The sequence below is a fragment of the Mercenaria mercenaria genome, chromosome 10 (assembly GCF_021730395.1).
Source record: "Mercenaria mercenaria strain notata chromosome 10, MADL_Memer_1, whole genome shotgun sequence".
NCBI classification, from domain to species: domain Eukaryota; kingdom Metazoa; phylum Mollusca; class Bivalvia; order Venerida; family Veneridae; genus Mercenaria; species Mercenaria mercenaria.
Genome location: NC_069370.1, coordinates 79,878,816 through 79,902,594, shown reverse-complemented (window position 1 = coordinate 79,902,594; position 23,779 = coordinate 79,878,816). Strand labels below are relative to the sequence as shown.

The following is a 23,779-nucleotide window of genomic DNA, read 5'->3' as shown; positions in this document are numbered from 1 at the left end:
CCTTTTCGAAGATACGGCGACCACAATATGCAGTTTGTTAGCTATAACCTACAAGATATTCGGGAAAAGAAAGGAAAGCCGATGGACAGAGTGCCGTTTGTAGAGCCTCCTCTTTCAGACGAGACAGGGTCAGTAAAGACTGACATCTCTGTGCACGTACCTGTGTTCAACGAGAAGATGAATGGAAAGTATGTATTTTTCAGTATAGAAAAGTAGAAACGCTGGAAACTTTGAGCATTGTAATCACCTTTAGAACAACGCACAACACATCTCTGACATCACAATGATTCTTATATCCACTATTTTTAACAGATTAATTCTAAAGTTGGTGATAAAACGAAAAATAAAATAGAAAAAAAATTAATTTGTGGCAAGAACGGGTAATCACTGTTTGGAGTTTGACCACAAGCCTACAAAAGAAATAATTACGACTCAAAAGGCTTTTTTAACCTAGCTCTGAGATGAAATCTTTATACAATTACGTCGGTTCGACTTTATCTTGTACTGAAAAACAGTCCGGCATGAATACCATACAAGAGTTCTACTCTGTTACTACTTAATGTTGTTTTGCAGGTCCGGACAAATTTGTTCTCTTCATTGATTCAATCCTGATTTTTTAATTTCGGAATGTACCTTGAAAATGTGGAAAATAAAAAAGGCAGGGTTGTGTGCTTGATTTTGTTTGCTAGACTGATTTGAAACATTTTGACTTCAGACATATTTTTGCAATGGAGGCATATATTCTCGAATAGACATGTTTCTATAATGAAGATTTTAGTCAAACATCACACAGTGGTAAATAAATATATGGTCTAAAATATGGTGAAACAATTATGTGTAGGTATGGGTGCTTGTTTTTGTAATATTTGCCAGTAAATAAAGATCCTCAGATTTCAAGCCAATTTTGAGACATCATTTGAGTTATTCTGCGTGAGAAACTTTTTAATATTATATTCTTTTAGAGATTGTAACGTTGCTGTATAAATGAATTTACTCAAAAGTTTGCCATTAGAGCTAATTAGTAACTTGATTTTCATTTCCATATGCCGAATCCAACATTAATTCTACGGTATCCGGATAAATGACGTTACGTCATTACTTTCGGTTTATGACACTTGCAGAACAGCATTAAATATACAAAAATCTTTTTTAGAAAACTATATAAGGTAAGATAAGTTTTATTGTAAGTCAGAAAGACATACAACAACACACCATAAGCCCTGAATGAACTTTAAAACCGACTGCTGAAAACAAGAAATAGTGTAATACATGTATTCATGTATTTCTATAGTAAATTCTCTGTTAGTTTGAACTTATAACGCACTATAATTTAGGATTAAGAGAAAGTCCATGTATGTATCAAATGGTGGACAGAACTTGAGTGTATCTCTGCCACGATCAGGACGTACGCCACGTGATCCTGTGATGACGTCATCGCCTCGTGAACTACACTACCAGAACGAAATGGAAGAAGACGTTTATGTGTAAGAAGTATTTTGTTTAACATTTTAAAATGCGATGAAGTTGTGAGCTATGTTATTATGAAGATAATGTCTTAAATATCGACGTGTAATGGCATTATAGTGTACACAGGGGTTAAAGTTCAGTTGAACTAAGACGTTCTTGTAAAGTATTCTGTTTGTAAATCATTAGTATATATCTAGATCTATGTCTATTTATTTACTTGCAGTGGGATTTTGGATGAAAATTACAAAAGTTAGGCGGTTTTTACCATTTTAATGCAATTGCTATACAGAACTTAGCGGCAGGTAATATTCGCTAATTAATAGAATCGTACAGTTACGTTAGATGTATTTAATACAAGAAAACATGTTTTTCAACTGTATTTCACAGTCGTAATATACAGTAGGTCCGCTTGTTTTGTTCTGAGTAATGGAGTATTCACGTTTGAAATCACAGGAGCTCGAGGTCGGGAACGCAGATTTTTCTGGCTTATCCGGCCTTTATGTATTGACAGAGCTTACGGCCTTTACGAATATGATCCAAATTTTCCATAATCTCAACTTTTTGAAACACCATGGAAACTAAAGTAAATTTAGTCAAATGGTAAGAAAAAGTAAAGAAAAAGACATATTCTTCTCATCTGTAATGTAATACACCAAATAAACTGCTGTACTGTATGGATCAAAAAATTGTGAATTTTTGTAAACTTTATCATGATAATTTAGAATGTTTTCTATGCATGGACATTAAGATGAGGTTATAATCTTATGCATGAAACAGTACAAACTGAACAATAAGCTCCCCAGTCCCCAAAAACATACTCCACCACCACACTCTCCCCCACCTTTATTACTATATAGGTATATACTTCTCAGGTGTTTGGTGCACCAGTTCTGTAACAAGGTTCCTGATGAAATATTTATTTTTGCAAAAAAATAAATCACTCTATATAGATCATTGTAATTTAAAAGTTTAGCCCTTAAAAATAACGGAGAAAACGTTCCGATGTGAAAAGTTTGGAGTCGAAGATGGCTGAAATTTACACTTGAAAATGCACAAACACAATGGATTCGTGATGATGAGATCTAGCTTCCATTCTGTGTGTATTATAGAAAAAGGTATAATTGAGTTGGCCACGAGAAAACCAACATAGTGGCTTTGAGACCAGCATGGATCCAGACCAGCCTGCCCAACTGTGCAGTCTGGTCAGGATCCATGCTGTTCACTAACGGTTTCTCTAATTGCGATAGGCTTTGAAAGTGAACAGCATAGTTCCTGACCTGACTGTGCGGATGCGCAAGTTGGTCTGGATCCATGCTGGTTGCAAATCCACGATGTTGGTATTTTTGTGGCGCGGCTCAATATATTTGATATCAGTTTTCATCAAGTATTTTAAAGAAGAAAGATGAACAAATATTGTTATGAAATAGGTGAAGTAAACAGTAAGCCTGGAGACAAGTATTAGGAATAACATAGAAAATATTTTATCTTAAACTTTTCTCCTATATTTTGATAATTCAAACCTGTACACCACATAATTTTTCAGAATTTCAAATGCAATCATTGTCAAAATGCAAACCTGATTGAATCACAGCATACATCAACAAATTATTGTTAATAATATTACTACTGATTTTTTTTTCTCCAACTCCATATAGATCTAAATTAATTCTTTGAATTGGCATAAAATATTGACATCATAAGTAATCTTGTACCTCAGTTCTTTACCAGGAGAATGGTGTAGTTATTTGTTCTTTAAATCTTTCAACAGATGTTTCTTCCTAAACTTGTCTCCATAAATCAAAGGAAATATCTGTATATATTTTGGCAAATTCCCTCAGACAACTCCCACCTAAACCATGTTCAGTTTGACCATGGGGACAAACTTCACCCCACTCACCCTTTGGTTTTGTTAAATAAAAACTTTAAAATTTAATAAATGTTAGCCATTTTTAAAATAACAATTATCAGTTCAACAGGAATAAACTGAAAATTGCAAAATAATTGGAAAAAAAAATTACAGGTATTTTGTTCACCTTGGTCAAATTGAGCAGGTGTGAGATTTCTTTGGAGGGCAGTGGACCTTGTTCTCACACTGATCCACATTTTCCTGCAACCTGTACAGAAGATCAAAACCTGTTATCTTACACTTATTAATGATAGTGTGTGTGAGAAAATAAGAATGGACAAACATGCATTTAATCAAGCATGATTATTTCTTTTTATCAAAATTTTATTAAAATAACAATCCAGAAAGACTGTACACAGTGTTGCTTGGATGATTATACTTGAAAAACAAACCTGTAGATACATGTATGTATACAGATAAAGACATTTAATGAGGGTACTGCAAGAAGTTATAAAATGTTGATATACTGATCAAATGTGCATGTGTAAAATATCACATTTACTGAAATAGTAAAAGTTACTTTTGAAATTAAACCTTACTATTTGCTTCTTGATGCTAGTACAATATAAAACTTTATTATTATTGATACAGTTACATTAACCTACCAGTCACCAAACCAGCCCCTCAACCCTTACACAAACACACACACACTCATGCCCACTTGGTATGAAAATCAATATCAAATATATTGAGCCGCGCCACAAGAATACCAACATCGTAGCTTTGCAACCAGCATGGATCCAGACCAACTTGTTCATCCGTACAGTCAGGTCAGGAACTATGCTGTTCCTGACCAGACTGCACGGATGTGCAGGCTGGTCTGGATCCATGCTGGTCGCAAAGCCACTATGTTGGTTTTCCCGTGGCGCAGCTCAATTATATCTTTTTCCATAATACACACAGAATGGTAGCTAGATCTCATCATCACGAATCCATTGTGTTTGTGCATTTTCAAGTGTAAATTTCAGCCATCTTCAAACTTTTCATATCGGAACGTTTTCTCCGTTATTTGTAAGGACTAAACTTTTAAATTACAATAATCTAAAGGGTGATTTATTTTTTTGCAAAATTAAATATTTCATCAGGAACCTTATTACAGAACTGGTGCACCAAACACCTGAGTAGTATATACCTATATAGTAATAAAGGTGGGGGAGAGTGTGGTGGTGGAGTATGTTTTTGGGGACTGGGGAGCTTATTGTTCAGTTTGTACTGTTTCATGCATAAGATTATAACCTCATCTTAATGTCCATGCATAGAAAACATTCTAAATTATCATGATAAAGTTTACAAAAATTCACAATTTTGATCCATACAGTACAGCAGTTTATTTGGTATATTACATTACAGATGAGAAGAATATGTCTTTTTCTTTACTTTTTCTTACCATTTGACTAAATTTACTTTAGTTTCCATAGTGTTTCAAAAAAAATCGACGTTTGTTTACTAAGACAATTTGAATTTGGCGCTGCACCGGATAATACTCTTGTTTCCGGTTTAATAATGGGCCGGGCGATAAAATGAGGAACCAAAATATAATAAAAATCAAGCCGCGCCGAAGGGACGTTACTCTAACCGAACGTTGCGGATAATATGGCGGATGTCACTCCTTTTGTTTTTTTAGTATACCCGAGTTTGTGAGTAATTTTTAAAAGTTGAGATTATGGAAAATTTGGATCATATTCGTAAAGGCCGTAAGCTCTGTCAATACATAAAGGCCGGATAAGCCAGAAAAATCTGCGTTCCCTACCTCGAGCTCCTGTGGTTTGAAATGTCCAATCGAGGGCAATTTTGTTGTACAATGTATGTAAAATCAATTCTAAATTTAGGAAACCTAAACAGAAGAGACGCAGGAAGAGGCAACGTAAAGATCGTTCCACCTCGGAGAGAAGGTCACGACGTCACTATGACAACGAGGACATGGAACCGGTCAATATACATGTTAGAGGACCACTGCCGAAGGCGCTGGCACCGATGCCACGTATAGTGTCTCAGCCGCCAGCTGATGTAATACTTAGACCATCGTCTGCCCTGGAACAGCCTAGAGTTCAGGTAAGGCAGTGACATTGAACATTGTAATGTAACTGTTTCTTTACCTTTACAATTATTATTCAATTATTATATTAAATTAGGAATGTGTGTCTTTTTCTAGACCATTTACTGGAACTTTTTCACTATCTCCCATTTTATCTGTTTATGTTGATTCAGGTGTATTCAATTCGCAAAATCATCATTGATGAACTCGTATCATATTTGTAAAAGCAAACCTATTTACACACATTCATTCCGTGGTGAAATCAACTTACTCAGAAAAATGCGCCTAAACAAGCTCAGTTTGAAATCTGATAAAACCATGATTTCAGGTTGTACCTTCTCAATACGAGGATTTTCTCGACCAATCGCCTACCAGAGATCAACATCAGAGATCTGGGCATTCCTCAAGGTCACGTGACAAGGAAAGGTCAAGGTCACGACGCAGACCGAAGAGTTACGATGATGATTATGAGGAGCCGAGACATCAGTATTCCGGAATGAATGACGACGAACAGCCGCCGTTCAATATAAGGAGAATAGAAGTAGAATCCGACGAAGATTTACGGTAGTTCACGATAGTTGACGATTGTTGATATATTTAGTAACGATAATGCACAGACAGTAGTCAGGCTTGTGTGACGTTCCGAACAGATATATAGATGGAATTTGTAGATATTAATGAAAGAGTTGTTTATGAAAAATGCTCAAAACAAAATAGTTTGATAGATATTATATCTTGCAAAAGAACTAGTTTTCATTTACAGAATCTGTTCAGTAAGATGTACATAGTTCAGAATATTAACTCTGTTATTACTTATTTTTCTGGTGTCTGTTGTTCTAACACAAAACAAATCTCTTTTAAAACCTATTTGTATGACGTGATGATGGGCGCCGGACCAAAAAACTTTGCAATTCGACATGAGGTTGGCATTTCATGGCATGCTGATGTATCAAGAGCAGATTATGCCTGATTATATAAACAAATTCAGTTATGTTTAATGTGATTACAAATAAATAATTCATTATATTTATGAAGCAGATGTACAGAAATTGAAGATTATTGTAGAAAGACATTGCCCAAGTAAATAAATATCTTAATTCCGTACTCTGGATTAATAAATTTGATAATAATTTTAGACTTAGAGAAAAACGTAATCTTTAATTTCGAATATTTACTTACTACGACACGTGACATTGAAGTTACTCTCAGCTGTAACGTCAGTCAGCTGAGAAAGAACATGAGAATGTGATAGATATCCGAAAAAATAACATAAATTTTTGCTCTGAGTTTGGAACTATTATTTAAAGTATCCAAAGTGATGTAAAATTTACATTCCAATGATAAGAAATACGCTTATAAATGAATCTCTATTAGGATATGGCATGTATTGTTTCATTACGAAATAGCATTTGATATTTTTCTTTCTTTCCGGTAGTGTATGCTTCGTAGTGTTGAACAATTAGGCTTAAATGATAAACAATTAATCGCTCATATTCCGTCCATGTATGTACTGTTACAGTAATGATTTATATTTTATATTTTTACAAAGAGTACGTGAACGCGTATATATTTTTATGAAATGTGTGGCAATGAAGGTTTATGATAGAATGAGGTAAATTCAACTTGATGTTGAAAAAACCGTCATCTGTATATGTAAATAAAAAGTGGTCAGTTTTAATATTTATGGATATATGAGTCAACTAAAACTCAATAGATTCTGAACTGGCTTATCAAACGGAAAGTCGTGGGTTCAAACCAAGCCTGAGACTGTATCTTCATATATAGAACTGATGGATATTTGAATTGGACTTAAATACCTTGCAGTGTGCTCACACTTTGTGTTAAGCTTCAGGAATCGGAGTATATTCTGTATCTCACACTATCCTCCGAAATCCAAAATTGACCTACAATCTGCCACTACAATCGCCACTAACTGTTATCGGGGCGACTTCAAATGAATCTGTTTTGATCAGTAATATGTGGACGTTCACTGAATAAGGTTTTGAACCTGTAATGCATTTAGACAAACTTATGCATTCTCAATATACGATCTTTGCATTCAGCGGGATTACGAAATACGCTACAATTATGTCCGAAGAATTCCGAATTGCGAAATGAGAATACGTGATCACACGGAAATTGCCGAGTGTTATTACGGTTCCGCTACCTAAGTACCAGCAACTGCACGTGAAAAACAGGAAGTTATTTGAAGTACGTTCAACTTATCATACTATATCTGTTTTGAATTTGTCTTAATACCACAGTCACACATACGGCGCAAATAGCTACGTCGAGCTACGGATAGAAACGTAGTAACCCGTATCGATCCGTACCTGAGCCCGTACGAATTGGTACGAACTGATACGGCTTACTACATTAAGGTACGTCTCATGTACGTTTCAATACGGGTCGATACGGATTACTACGTTTTTATCCGTGGCTAGACGTAGCTTTCCGCGCCGTATGTGTGACTGGGGTATAACATATAAGTGTAGTTTTGCATTTGTTTGAATAGCATATACATATATTTATATAGTTAATTTATTGTTGTTACTGTATTTGTTGATGTAAATATCAATTATGTTCATCAAGACTGATAAAACACATTTTACAATAAGACAGCATATGATTCAAACAGTATAATTGTGGAAAACAGTTTTCTTATATTCATACAGCAAAGTATTTTTTTTCCGTGTGCTATATTTATATAATATTTCCTTGTCAGAGTTAAGTTTTATAAGTTTCATTTTAATGTGCTCGCTTATACATACATTTATTTTTAAAAGTTTTCAATAGAAATCAAAAAATAGCCGTTTATTTACCATATTGATAAATATTTTGTCTTTCTAGAAGTACTGTCAAGATGCATTAGAAAATGTTTTAGATCTAGGCCTACATTGTTATTGCTTTTTCTGAACAATCATGATTCGGAGTCCTGTTTCGTACGAAACTGGACAAGGCTTCAGTTTAAAATTGTTTAAGCATACACCATACTGCATAGTCAGATGTTTATTCAAATATAGTTTATATAAGATTAGTATATTTTTTTAATTTTAGGCTCAGAGTAATATTTCAACTTTATTGTCTGTGATATTTTGTCATTCGTTCGGGTTTGATTTCATGTAGAAACATGTCATAGAAAAAGTAAAATATAGAAATATAAGCTGTTTTGTTATATTATGTAAGACTTATTGCAAACATTTCGCCATTTGAACGTAACGTGTTAGACAAAATGTATGAGGAGTATCACTTGATTCTGGAATAAGAAGTTGAATCATTGTCTTACCTTTGTATGATGGTTAGAGACCAGAGTTTCCTGTATCACTGGAATTCCAGCAGGTAAAAGTTTTGTTTCCATACCTTATGAATATATTTTTGTTAAAAGGAGATGTGAAACTAAAATTTTAGTCCTTTATTGCGCAAACAATCTGTATCCGATGTGTGCTGTAAACCCCAAATCAACAATTCTTGTTTGAGGGAATCTCTCAATTTTATCCACTTGTTAATGATTACACGCTGCTAAATTAAATTTGAAAAAAAAATCAAGGGTCCTCGGTGGCCGAGTGGTTAAGGTTGTTGACTTCAAATCACTTGCCTCTCACCTATGTGGGTTCGAGCCTCACGCGGGGCATTGAATTCTATATATTCTATGAGGAAGCCATCCAGCTGGCTTACGGAAGGTCGGTGGTTTTATCCAGCTGCCTGCACGTGATGAAATAGAGCACGGAATGTCTCCTGGGGTCTTCCTTCACCATAGAAGCTGAAAAGTCGCCATATGACCTATAATTGTGTTGGTGCGACGTCAAACCCAACAAAACGAAAATGCCGTATTGTACCTTTTGTATATTGCATGCCGGACTACTTTCACTGTCATGACCTTGTGCAGTTCTATAAATGTCGCAAAAATAACTTCACTCATTTCTGTTTTTGCATGGACAAATATTTAAGATTTCGTTAAATAACAAAACAACAAACAAAATGATGGAAATATATAATAAAAGTGTCATTACAACAATATAGCTACATCTGGGACTTTGTTTTCGGCTCTCGTGGAGTTTGCAAGTCAGCATGAAAGATTGACATACTCAAATGTGTTGCTTCGTGAAATAAAGTCTTTTCTTCTTCTTCTGAGACTTTATCAATACAATACATTTTTTTCAGCCGCGTTATTATACATAGAGCCAAAAATAAAAATAAAGGCTGAACAGAAACTGAAAATAATGCTTTGAAATTTGATCAACTCGTGTGCGCGGTGCGTGCGTGAAAGAGTTGGAGTGGGGGAAGGGGTCCCACGATGTGTAAGGGAGATTTTTAAAATTCGGCTTTTATGGTTGAATAATAATAAAAAGAAGGACCTTACAAAAACACCGGGAATTCCTCCTGTGATTAACAAAGCGGATGAAAAAAAAAATACCAACTTCTTCCGGAAATTGAACAACATCCGGCTTGAGAAAAGAAATCCATGGAAGCCCCGAATTTTATTTTTAAACTTTAAAGCATAAATGACCAGTTATTGCTTTATTATATCCAACGTATTCTTCGGATTAGATAATTAGTCTAAAATTGAAAATTCCGAATTTATAAACTGAAACCGGAGACTGTTTTTAGCTCACCTGAGCAATGCTCAGGTGAGTTTTTCTGATCGCTCGATGTCCGGCGTCTGTCGTCTGTCGTCTGTCAACATTTAGCTTGTGTATGCGATAGAGGCTGTATTTTTCAATTGATCTTCATGAATTTTGGTCAGAATGATTGCCTTGATGAAATCTAGGCCGAGTTCGAAAATGGGTCATCTCGGGTCAAAAACTAGGTCACTAGGTCAAATCAAAGAAAAACCTTGTGTATGCGATAGAGGCTGTATTTTTCAATTGATCTTCATGAATTTTGGTCAGAATGATTTCCTTGATGAAATCTAGGCCGAGTTTGAAAATGGGTCATCTCGGGTCAAAAACTAGGTCACTAGGTCAAATCAAAGAAAAACCTTGTGTATGCGATAGAGGCGGTATTTTTCAATTGATCTTTATGAATTTTGGTCAGAATGATTACCTTGATGAAATCTAGGCCGAGTTCGAAAATGGGTCATCTGGGGTCAAAAACTAGGTCACTAGGTCATATCACGTAAAAACCTTGTGTATGCAATAGAGGCTGTATTTTTCAATTGATCTTCATGAATTTTGGTCAGAATGATTACCTTGATGAAATTTAGACCAAGTTCGAAAATTGGTCATCTGGGGTCAAAAACTAGGTCACTAGGTCAAATCAAAGAAAAACCTTGTGTATGCAATAGAGGCTGTATTTTTCAACTGATCTTCATGAAGTTTAGCCAGAATGATTACCTTGATAAAATCTAGGCCGAGTTCAAAAATGGGTCATCTGGGGTCAAAAACTAGGTCACTAGGTCAAATCGAAGAAAAACATTGTGTATGCAATAGAGGATGTATTTTTCAATTGATCTTCATGAAATTTGGTCAGAGTGATTGCCTTGATGAAATCTAGGTCGATTTTGAATATGGGTTATCTGAGGTCAAAAACTAGGTCACTAGGTCAAATCAAAGAAAAACCTTGTGTATGCGATAGAGGCTGTATTTTTCAATTGATCTTCATGAATTTTGGTCAGAATGATTTCCTTGATGAAATCTAGGCCGAGTCTGAAAATTGGTCATCTCGGGTCAAAAACTAGGTCACTAGGTCAAATCAAAGAAAAACCTTGTGTATGCAATAGAGGCGGTATTTTTCAATTGATCTTTATGAATTTTTGGTCAGAATGATTACCTTGATGAAATCTAGGCCGAGATCGAAATGGGTCATCTGGGATCAAAACTAGGTCACTAGGTCATATCACGTAAAAACTTGTGTATGCAATAGAGGCTGTATTTTTCAATTGATCTTCATGAATTTTGGTCAGAATGATTACCTTGATGAAATTTAGACCAAGTTCGAAAATGGGTCATCTGGGGTCAAAAACTAGGTCACTAGGTCAAATCAAAGAAAAACCTTGTGTATGCAATAGAGGCTGTATTTTTCAACTGATCTTCATGAAATTTAGCCAGAATGATTACCTTGATAAAATCTAGGCCGAGTTCAAAAATGGGTCATCTGGGGTCAAAAACTAGGTCACTAGGTCAAATCGAAGAAAAACATTGTGTATGCAATAGAGGATGTATTTTTCAATTGATCTTCATGAAATTTGGTCAGAGTGATTGCCTTGATGAAATCTAGGTCGATTTTGATATGGGTTATCTGAGGTCAAAAACTAGGTCACTAGGTCAAATTAAAGAAAATCTTGTGTATGCGATAGAGACTGTTTTTTTTCAATTGATTTTTATGAAATTTGGTTCAGGTTGATTGCCTTAATGAAATCTAGGTCGAATTTGAATATGGGTCATCTGAGGTCAAAAACTAGGTCACTTGGTCAAATCAAGAAAAAAACTTCTGTATGTGATAGAGGCTGTATTTTTCAGTTGATCTTCATGAATTTTGGTCAGAATGATTGCCTTGATAAAATCTAGGTCGAGTTTGAACATGGGTCATCTAGGGTCAAAAACTAGGTCATATCTAAGAAAATGCTTGTTTTATCGCAAGAGACCAATTTTTTGGTCCAATCTTAATGAAAATTGGTCAGAATATTTGTTTCCATGAAATCACTAGGTCAAACGTGTTTTACACTGTTATGGAGTGTTTCTTAGGTGAGCGACCTAGGGCCATCTTGGCCCTCTTGTTATTTAAATGTTTTATGTGGGTAAGAAAAAATCTGTTTCTGAATTCTATTCATTGTGGTATTCATCGTTGTATTTACTATCAATAGGAGAAAAAATGTATTCCATAAATGCAATTAAGACAATGATATTGTAACATCGGACTTCGGGTTGGTTAAAAGGCACGAAGGAAACCCGGTGCAATTATATTAACGGTGCATATGTTGCTATCAATCATGAAAAAGTATTAATTTCCATATTCATAGAAGTACATTATTTACAATAAAGTACATTACTTACAATTAAGTAAATTAAATACAAAACCTGCATAACATACAACTAAGTACATTACTTACAACTATAAGTACATTACTTTATATATTAAGTTAATTACATACAAAAAGTGCATTACGTACAACTAAGTACATTACTTACAACTAAGTGCATTATTTACAGTTAAGTACATTACTTACAGTTAAGTGCATTACTTACAACTAAGTACATTACTTACAACTAAGGATATTACTTACTAAGTACATAACTTACTAAGTACATTACTTACAACTAAGTGCATTACTTACTAAGTACATAACTTACAACTAAGTACGTTACTTACTAAGTACATTACCTACAACTAAGGGCATTACTAAGTACATTACTTACAACTAAGTACATTACTTACAACTAAGGACATTACTAACAACTAAGTACGATACTTACAACTAAGTACATGACTTACAAGTAAGGGCATTACTTACAATTACGAACATTACTTACAACTAAAGACATTACTTACAACTAAGGACATTACTTACAATTAAGGACATTACTTACAACTAAGTTCATTACTTACAATTAAGTACATTACTTACAACTAAGGACATTACTTACTAAGTACATTACTTACAACTAAGGACATTACTTACTAAGTACATTACTTACAACTAAGGACATTACTTGCAATTAAGTACATTACTTGCAACTAAGGACATTACTTACAACTAAGGACATTACTTACAATTAAGAACATTGCTTACAACTAAGGACATTATTTGCAACTAAGGACATTACTTACAACTGAGGACATTACTTACAATTAAGTGTATTACTTACAATCAATATATTACAGTCCGTGTTAAATGGATTGATATACAGGAAACGTTTTATAATTCATTTCCTTTTAATTTTCAATTAAAATTCAGAATCTTTCGTTTCCTGATTTCAATTCAAAACCGAGGGCGGGGTGTTTGAATCAAATCGAAGTGCGTAGATGAACATTCCGGCAGACTGGTATTTATAGTACTGCCCCTTGACTATACATACACATACGAGTTTTATTATTAAAATTCTTCCTGGATGAACATTGACTTTCACCGAAACGCCTAATAATTGTATTCAGTTGAGTTGTAAATATGATTGCATAAAAGTACAAAATGTAAACTGAAGTAGAGCAATAAACACTGTGACCAAGTATATGTACTAAATAGGAAATACGTACTCGAGTAAACATTTCAACACTTTATTTAGTTACTAAACTGACAGAAAATATTTTTCCAGTATATCATAAGGAAAATATGAGCCGCACCATGAGAAAACTAACTTAGTGCATTTGCGGCCAGCATGAATCCAGACCAGCCTGCGCATCCGCGCAGTCTGGTCAGGATACATGCTGTTCTCTAACAGTTTCTCTAATTGCAATAGGCTTTGAAAGCAAACAGCGTGGATCCTGATTAGAGTGCGCGGATGCGCTGGCTGGTCTGGATCCATGCTGGTCGCAAATGCACTATGTTTTCTCATGGTGTAGCTCAATTATTACCACCAATGTGCTTAAAATAAGCTATTATTTTCTGTTTTTAACATTTTTTCTCTGCTAGGTATTGTTTAAGTCCAGGCTTAAACATATCTATAAACAATAGCATTGTACCATAGTCCAACAGTTATTCTATGAATAAACTACTATGAGACATACTAATCATCCATCCTATATTGTAATATGTGCATTATTCACGCTAAAAACGTGACATGCGTAACTCACACGAAACAAGCATGCCCTTGTCGTGAAATTTTAACTTGGAAGGAACATTTACAATGACTCTTGCATGACATTTACAACGAGACATAATTTTTATTAAGTGCTATTAATCATAATTGGTAGCAAATAACTGGCGGGTTAGTTATTGTGATCAGTTTTTAAATTACCGGAGTAGGGAGTTGTTAACTTGCCGGTTTGCCCAATACGTTTTATTCGGTAGACATCCAAATGTATGACAGTATGTGTAAGTTATTGAAAATATACAAAATCACACCTATATTACATGTAACAAAAACAATATTAGATACCATAACAACGATGCATTAAGAGCAAACGTGCTGTGTTTGTCAAAATAATGTTTTAGGCATACAGACAGTAAATAGAAAAATGGCGCGAAAAAAATGGTAGTCGCATAATGGCGGGTACAAATAGTCCTCAGTATTTTTTTTGTTCTGTAGAGCTATTTTCCTTATTTTCTTTGCAACTGGTTTGCAAAAATCACATGACAGATCTATTCTTGACATGTAGGTACCATTTTCATAATGAAATAACAACATGACAGAATTGTTCATGAAAACTTAAATCATTCACCACCACTATAATTTTGGGTCTCATATTTTAGCTGATTTTGCAGTTTGTGTGTTGGAATGAAAATCTTTTTTCTTGCATCAAACATGACCCCCACTTTTCTTTTGATTTTTATTTAGCACGGACAATATTCTTCAAGAAAATTTAAGTTACAGACATTTAAAATGGGTCCTGATGTGTGCTGCGGTCATTGGAAATAGGTCAATTTTATATAGAATAGATTAAAGGAAGTCAATGATACCGATAAAAATCAGCCCGTGAAGCATTGACATGTAGACGTTTAGCACATGTTGTTTTAACTTCCTCATTATCTGCATAGATATAAACAGTAAAAGCGTAAAATGATACTTCACAATGTAATATTGATATGTTATATTGATACATTGTATCAATTTGGTGAAAAAATACACGTACTTTAGCCATGTTTAATAAATAATGTATTTCTATTCGCGAAAATGTTATGAAAGTTGCGATTTTCCCATAGACTCCCATTATTAAAAAATGCGTGAGGTCCAAAGTTTGTAAATCAGGCTAGCAAAAAATCAAGTATACGACCCTATCTTTTTATGTACTGAAGTAAATTCCGAAGTTTTCAAAAATTAGAGTTTAATCAAATTCTACATTGTAGAAAAAAGTTCGATCCGAAAGTGCATAGCTACCTTAACAAAGTAATTTTCTTGTCTACTGGTAGACATGACCGAGCTAGTTTGCTTAATCAATCATGGGTGCAGCTTCAACCTCAGTGGGCAGAACGTTTTCCATTTCTGTTGTCCTAATTTCGCCCATGGCATCATAGGCGTTATTATCGTGTGCTTCATCACAGAATTGTTTGTCATTTTCCTTTTTTTCTATGTCAGGGAATGTTTTATTCTTTTCGGAAGCGTTACCGCATTTTCTCTGAAGAGTGCTATATGTAACACTGTCAAACTGGCGAGACTTCGTGGATTTAATAGTGTCATAATTTTCACTGTCTTCTTCCACTGTTGTATGATCATATATGTGATTTTCATCCTGCTCATGATTTTCTAAAAGCTTCAATTTTCCACATTTAAGATCAACCTTGTCATAATCCTCGCTTACTTTTCTAAGAGAATTTTCAGAATTGCCAGACGCCTCAGATTTTAATTTGAAGTTTTCATAAGGGGTATTACAGTTTTGTTTCCGTAGTGTCTGCCTCAGTGGCTTTTTCGGTTTGATTTTCTGCGTGCTTTCCCGCAATATGGGTTCAGCATATTCATCACCTGCAGTATTGACATCTGCTGGTATATCGCCATCGTTATTGAAAGACGCTGATGTGTTCTCCCGTAATATTTGGTGTTCTGGCTTTTTCTTTATTCGTCTTACTGCAAGGCATGCGATGACTGCCGCAACTGCGACAAGCCCTACTGCCACGGCGATATATAATACTTCATTTGTTGTGTTGTTTTTATCCGTCGACGTTGCAGTTACTGGGAGCTCTCTGGTTGAAGATGGACTCGCAGAACTTACTGATAATAAAACACAAATATGTTTCTTCTTTTCAGAACAATCATCCGGATCTAATACAAGTTTATTATCTAACTTTGTTACAGCTAAACATACTGTACTTTCATTCATTTTCACTTCGAAAGTTCTAAATAATCCAGTCCAGTATTTGTCGTTTAAAGACGTTCCAGTTTGAATTCTTGAAAATTGTGAAATGTCTGTCAGTTTTCCTGAAAGTTCATTGCACCGTTTGTTTGCACTTATCCAGTTCATACTTTCATGTTCAAGACAAAATGCTGGAGACTCAGAATTCGTTGGAGAGAAGTTCTCACACGTATTATTCAATCGACCGGTAGCACCATTTATGCAAATGTAACTGGTGACTCCCTCGGTGTTTGCATAACAAGATGACGCCCCATACAATACAGTGTCAGCTACGTGATTTACAAAAAGACACTGGCGTAAGTTTTGGGAGGAGTTCAGTGTCTGATTGAAAGTCTGGTAAATGCTTATTGGAAAACCTGTACTTCCTGTAAAATTAAATTTGATATTATACGGCTCCTGGTGAATGCATTCTGTGACATTGATAGGTTTAATCCGATTCTCAGATAAATCTCTAGTCGTAAAACAGTAACAGGAATTATTTGCAATCCCTATGTAATCTATTATTATTACTTTTTTATTTGCGACCAGTTTACAGTATTTCAGACAATCCGTTATACTATTATTCGGCAAAATGTTTTTTATTACACTAAAACCTCCTTCCCTGTAACATCCTTGCCAATTTATAAAGTCTGTGTATTCTGCATAACCAGATATCCATGCCGAATCGCCGTCTTGAAGGTGTAAAGCATCCGGTGGCACGGAATCTATTGTCAAGTATCCAGTTTTTGTAATGTTCTTATTAGATAGCAAACCGCCATAATTCACACAGTTTAACTGAGCAGCGGAATGATTATATAATTCAAATCCATAAATTAAGCAAAGTCCGTAGAAAAAGTGGAAGTAAGAAATAATATTCCGAAAATTTTTCATTGCTAAATTCATACAGAAAATGAAAATAAAATGAAAAGTTTATCACAACTTCAAGTAGTTATAAACTTATATGACAACACTGTTGAATTGTTAAGTAGTGTACACAATGATGTTTCCTTCCTGTCAATGTTTCATTTCTTGATAAATTTAAAGATGTAGCACATACGTCTATTTTTAGTTTCATTACAATGATCTTTTTTAAGTGTCTGATTATTTAAATATTTTGTTAATTTAATATTTTTTGGTCTCTGGGTCACGGTCTTTGCTTCTTTACTTTCACGAGGGACTGCAAGCTCTATGGTCATATGACGGAACATATTAATAGTAGTGTGTGCGTGCGTGCGTGCGTGCGTGCGTGCGTGTTTATGTGTGTTTGTGTGTGTGTTATTGATATTTGATCTAACAGTCGCACCAATTTAAAATGACACAGAAACATAGAATCTTTAATATGCGTTTCAGACGATTTTTTGGCAGACGAAAAAATGTCTTAACATTAACTCCTCATTGTTTAAATCAGTTGATTATATTTTGTCCAGTGATGCCATATCGAGTTCACATTAGAGTGAAATATTTCTGGTATTCACAGTGAAACATACTAGATATATTTTTCACTCGTAAGAAATTATAAAATGGGTACATTTAGTTAAAACATGAAATAAAAAGAAAAATAATTTGTTTTACATGTAAGATCCGTTGTAAATAAAATACTTGAATTTCAGGCCCTTCTTCAAACAGAGAATCCTGATATTGTTGTTGGCACAGAGTTTTGGCTAACGCTTAATAAAAAGACAGTGGAATATTCCCCAAGCCTTTTGTTATACCCAATACATACACGATAGGAACTCAGTTAAAACAGGCGGGGCGTTTTCATCCTTGTCAAAAACTCTATTGTTGTCTCAGAAATGAAAAGTTTAAATAGAAATTGCGAAATACTTTAGCTGAAATTAGAATTGTTTGGTTCCCAACTCGTCTGTCTTGCTACTTACTACAGACTCCATGAACATGATGAAGATAGCTTAAATGAACTTCGTAGGCCATTAGAAATGGTTAGCAAAATTAAAAGGTAAAATTTGGTTCTCTGGTGATTTCAATTTTCCTAAAATATCATAGGACACCGTGGGTACTCCAACTCTAAACGCAGGATGCTCACACCACAAACGTTATACAGAATTCATTGCCATAATTAATGATGTTTCTCTACAACAAATGGTAAGCTTACTAACAAAATTAAATAACACCTTGGATTTATTCCTTACATCAAATCCTTCTTTGGTTAGGAGCATTAACACCAAATATTGCATCTCTAATCATGAAATCATACACCTATTATCGGATGTGAAACCTATATTAAACAAACAAAAAACCCGATTAGTTCCCTTATACAGAAAAGCAGATTGACTCAAGTTTCAGCAGTTCCAAGTCCCCATCCTTATTCCAGGTTATTACACAAAGTCAGTAGAGGAATTATGGTCAGAATTCAAGGAAGTACTTCATGAAGGAATGAAACTATTCATCCTAACTAAAAGAATGGGCTCAAAACCAACCCCTGGATTACATAAAACATCAAATGAGGAAAAGAAACAAGACATATCAAAAGCTTAAAAAGAATGAATGAGTTGGGTTTTACGGCGAATCGACACAAAAAGGTCATATATCGCCGAAGCTTAAAAAGAATGCCAGTCTAAAGGTCAAGCAACATCATAACAACTTTAGAAATCAAGTCCAAAGAAACATCAAACAGGCATATAGTGATTATATAGAACATATTATTCTGGAATCCCAAAATGATCAAATTGATTTAGGTAACCCTCAAACAGGTAAAAACTTTTCACGTAAGAAATTATTCTCCCTTGCAAAAAGTGCAAAACAGGATTCACAGGGTATTTTCCCATTGTTGGAGAATAGTGAACTCTTCACGGATAGTAAGAATAAAGCAGATGTATTAAATCACCAGTTTCAATCATTATTTACACCAATGTCACCCCTAAAATTAGATGAACTGTGTAAAATGAAAGTACACACTCTCCTTAGCAATATCTTACCTCAAAGCTTAAGGTGTAAATATTTGATAATGCTAAGAGTCACTGTTGATGTTAAAGGTGTCCAAACATTACTGTCAACCCTAAAAACTGACAAAGCTAGTGGTCCTGATGATTTAAAACTAATTGTTCTTAAAAGTTTATGTGTCCAAATCGCTCCAATAGTTACCAAGATATTAAAAAAATCCCTTGACACTAGTGCCATGCCAGCTGACTGGTCCCAAGCAAACGTCACTCTTCTTTTTAAAAAGGGGGATAATTTAGGTAACCCTGCCAACTATCGGCCAATTTCTTTGACATGTGTTCTTTGTAAACTATTAGAGCACATCGTTGCATTCAATATTACAAAGCATTTCTAGGCCAACAATATCTTTTATGACTTACAGCACGGTTTTAGGGGAAAAGGTCATGCGAAAGACAGCTCCTAGAACTAGTTGAAGACCTATCAAGAAACTTAATCCAAGATCCACAAACAGACTTAGTACTGTTGGACTTCTCGAAAGCTTTCGATAAGGTCAACCACCTTAAGCTTCTTTTTATCCCCCGACGAAAGTCGGAGGGATATAGTTTTGGCGGTGTTCGTCCGTCCGTCCGTGCCCGCGAAATGATGGTTAAGTGACTGCATAACGGTACTTTCTCTTTGATGTCATTCATTCCGTTCTGTTTATGTGACTATTTTTCTTTTTATGTGACTGTTAGAACAATAGAGAGAACAATGGGGTGTCACATAAAGACAGTTTCGTTAGAAAGTCCGTCCTTCCGTCCGTCTTTCCGTCCGTCTTTCCGTCCGTCCGGAGCCATATCTAGGAAATGGTTGAGAATATTTATTCAAAACTTCATATACATGTTCATCACTATGAGTTCTTGCGGCCCGTCAAGTTTCAGTCAGATTGCCCAAGTAACACCAGAGTTATGGCCCTTAGAAATTTCTAGTGTTAACTATATAGGGTATTATAAATATGGCAATTTCTGCATCATAATTTTTGATATATTTGACCTAGAACTATGAAACTTAAACAGAATTTAGATCACCATAATGTGGTTGTGTACACACAATTTCGTTCGGATTTATATGTAAATTAAGAGTTATTGCCCTTCAATTGTATAAAAATCCACATATTTGTACATAACAAACTTACCATTTGGTAGAATTTCATTAAATTTCTTTCATTCTTTTCCATGAAAATTTATTGTAAACATGTGAAGTTGTGTACCCACACCTGGTCCCCCCCTTACCTTGATTACATCCCCCCCACCTTCCCGCCCCCCCCCCCCCCCAAAAAAAAAAAAATCAAAAAAAATCCTTATTTAAATTTGTTTAAACAAACTTCATATACAAGTTCATCACTATGAGGTTATGGGGCCCGTCAAGTTTCAGTCAGATTGCCCAAGTAACACCAGAGTTATGGCCCTTAGAAATTTCTAGTGTTAACTATATAGGGTATTATAAATATGGCAATTTCTGCATCATAATTTTTGATATATTTGACCTTGAACTATGAAACTTTAACAGAATTCAGAGCACTATAATGTGGTTGTGCACACACAATTTCGAACGGGTTTCTTTTGTAACTTTATGTAACTTTAGAGTTATTGCCCTTTAATTTTCTAAAAATCCACATATTTGTACATAACAAATTTACCATTTGGCAGAATTTCATTAAATTTCTTTCATTCTTTTCTGTGAACATTTATTATAAACATGTGAAGTTGCGCACCCACACCTGCTCACCAACTTGCCTTGGTCGCACCCCCCCCCCCCCCCCCCCCCCCCCCCCCCCCCCCCCCCCCCCTCCAAATTTTTTTTATTTTTTTTCATTTCTAGTTTAGATTTTTTTTCAAACCTTCCATGATTATTTATCAACATGCAAGTTGTACCATTCCCCCACCTCACTCCTCCACCAAGTCATGCCCACCACCGATCCTGCTTCCTCTGCTCCCCCCCCCCCCCTCCCCAAACTTCACCCTTTTACCCTTTTTTTGTTTTTAATTTTCCATCAATATTTATAATCAACATGTGAAATTTTGTTTCCTCTCCCGTTCCCCCGCACCCCCACCCCCTAAAAAAATAAATATATTAAGTTGTGACTGCACAAACCTTATCCTCAGCCATGTTCAAGATATCTTACCTGTGTTCTTTTAAGAACATCTGTTCTTTTAAGTTCAAATGTACATGTTAAACAGTTACCTGGTGCCAAACCACTCAAAGACAATATTTCGTTCCAGTTAAACTTCAAGCTCACATTTCAATTAGCTGCATTTAATTTTAAAAGCTAAGCTTACTACAGTAAACATATCCCATTCAAAATAAATTCTTTAGTCAGGATCAAAGTATCATACATTTATTATGTACTCTTTTATTAAACTTTTGTTTTCTGTTAAATTGATTTTGACTAATGAAATTATTTGCTTCTTATTAACATCCTTAACTTTTTGCCGGATATATTTTTTTGCCATTCCTCACCACAAACCCTTTCGGCGGGGGATACCAATTCATCGAATTTATTTGTTAAACTTCATCTACATGGCGTCTAGGGTGGCAACACTTTGCAGTGGATCAAATCTTTCCAGATAGGTCGGCGCCAGTTAATCTGAGTTGATGAGGAAACATCAGATGAAGTCCAAGTAACATCCGGAGTACCCCAAGGTTCAGTTCTAGGCCCTCTTCTCTTTCTACTATACATAAATGACCTGGTTTCACAGGTCTGGTTATTTGCTGACGAAACTCCTGTTTACATCACCGTCAAAACCTCTTCCCATGAAAGTAGTCTTCAACAAGACCTTGACAGGTTACATGTCTGGGAGAGCAAATAGGACATGGAGTTTAACCTCTCAAACTGTACAGTGATACATAACACTAGGTCAAAAAACCCATATAAGCCCAAAAACTCTCTCCATGGTCAATAAAAATTCTTAAAACAGTAAGTGATGCAAAATATCTTGGAGTCACTATCTTCTCAGATCTTTTTTTTATGTAAACGTTTATCATGACATATCCAGAAAATTATATACCTGGTTGACAGTTTTGGTCGATTTCACCGACCTTCCTCAGAACTGTGACGACTTCCGGTTACGGACTGGTTTACTGCTGAACAGTTCAGAGTGAACTAATTGTCCGTAAATGGTGATGAGGGAGTAGGCCCCCTGGTCCCTGTTCATCACTGGTTTGCTGCTCGCGCTCAAGATGACTTCCTTCACTTGCCTAACTCTCTGGTTGTCCTCCCTATCAATTACTTTCGCCCACTCCCAGTTAATTACATGGTTGGTTCTTGATGTGTGATCAGTTATTGCACTCTTAATAAAAGTGTTCTCTGAGTTCTTTCTTTCTGATCTAGTGTAAATAGCTGGTACGTTTAAAGAGTCTTTCTTGTGCTCTGATAATCTTGTTCCAAACTTTCTACCAGTCTCTCCAACATATACACTTTCACAATTCTTGCAACTGATGCTGTATACACATCCACAGATTTTTTCTGGGGTGACTTTGTCCTTGGGATGCACTAATAAATTTCTAAGAGTTTGGTGCTTGCGCATGGCTGTTGATATGCCATATTTCCTATATATTCTACTCACTGTCTCTGACACTGTTTGTACATAGGGCAGAACTACCATCCATCTGCTCTTTTCCTCCGAGTCCTTTTTACCCCTTTCCCTTCTTTTTCCAGTTTATTTTTAATATCTTTCTCCACCTTTTCTATGGCCCATTTCAGGTACCCACATTTCACTAAAGCTGATGTTATATGTTCTTTTTCTCTGATTTTGTCCTCCACTCGAGTGACCACTGTTACATCTTTCCAGCAGAGTTCTTATCACACTATATTTGTGTTGTAAAGGATGGTGAGAATCAAACTGAAGATATCGGTCAGTGTGAGCCTTCTTCCTATACACAAGTAACTTTACCGATCCGTCCGGTTGTCTTACAATAAGTGTGTCTAGAAAGGGAATCTTACCATCTTCCTCTGCCTCATGAGTGAATTGAATGCTGCCGGTAGTATCCACTTTGTTCAAATGTTCAGTAAGGTTTTGAACCTGTCCCTTTCTGATGATTTCCAGTACATCATCCACATACCTTTTCCATAGTTTTGGCCGACAGTCTAGGGGTGCAGTCGCTATAGCCTGTTGTTCAAGAAATTCCATCTGAGGAAGGCCGGTGAAATCGACCGAAACTGTCAACCAGGTATATAATTTTCTGGATATGTCATGATAAACATTTACATAAACTACATCTACTATCCTTATGAACCTCATTAACGTTCTCACACCTTAACTGGAACAAACAGGTCAAAAGGAACATCCCTACTAAAAACCCAAACGTTAAAGAGTTTGCTTACAAAACTCTAGTCAGATCTCAACTTGAATACTCTAGCTCTGTTTGAAAGCCATATACTAAACAAAACATTCATAAAATTGAAATGATTCAGGGCTGCGCGATGGGTTTCCAATGATTACTCCACATACAGCAGTGTCTCCTAAATGGTAAAAAAAACTGGGACGGCGTTCGATTGAAGACAGAAGATCTGATGT

The 23,779-nt window shown here is 35.4% G+C and overlaps 2 protein-coding genes across 6 annotated transcripts in view; one reads left to right on the top strand and one right to left on the bottom strand.

Annotated features, from left to right (window-relative positions):
* The window catches only part of LOC123561174 (uncharacterized), a 138,769-nt gene extending 130,198 nt beyond the window's left edge, over nt 1–8,571 (top strand). For all 5 annotated transcript variants that reach the window (XM_053516579.1, XM_053516578.1, XM_053516580.1 and 2 more), the window contains 4 exons: nt 12–188; nt 1,335–1,484; nt 5,203–5,425; nt 5,737–8,571. In XM_053516579.1, the coding sequence (XP_053372554.1) occupies nt 12–188; nt 1,335–1,484; nt 5,203–5,425; nt 5,737–5,976 (790 nt within the window). In that variant the 3' untranslated portion in view covers nt 5,977–8,571. The remainder of the gene's footprint in view (nt 1–11; nt 189–1,334; nt 1,485–5,202; nt 5,426–5,736) is intronic.
* Nucleotides 8,572–22,927: 14,356 nt separating this feature from the next.
* LOC128546467 (uncharacterized) lies at nt 22,928–23,392 on the bottom strand. Its single transcript, XM_053517016.1, has one exon. It carries the CDS (start codon nt 23,390–23,392, stop codon nt 22,928–22,930), a length of 465 nt encoding a protein of 154 aa, XP_053372991.1.
* Between the last annotated feature and the right edge of the window lie 387 nt (nt 23,393–23,779).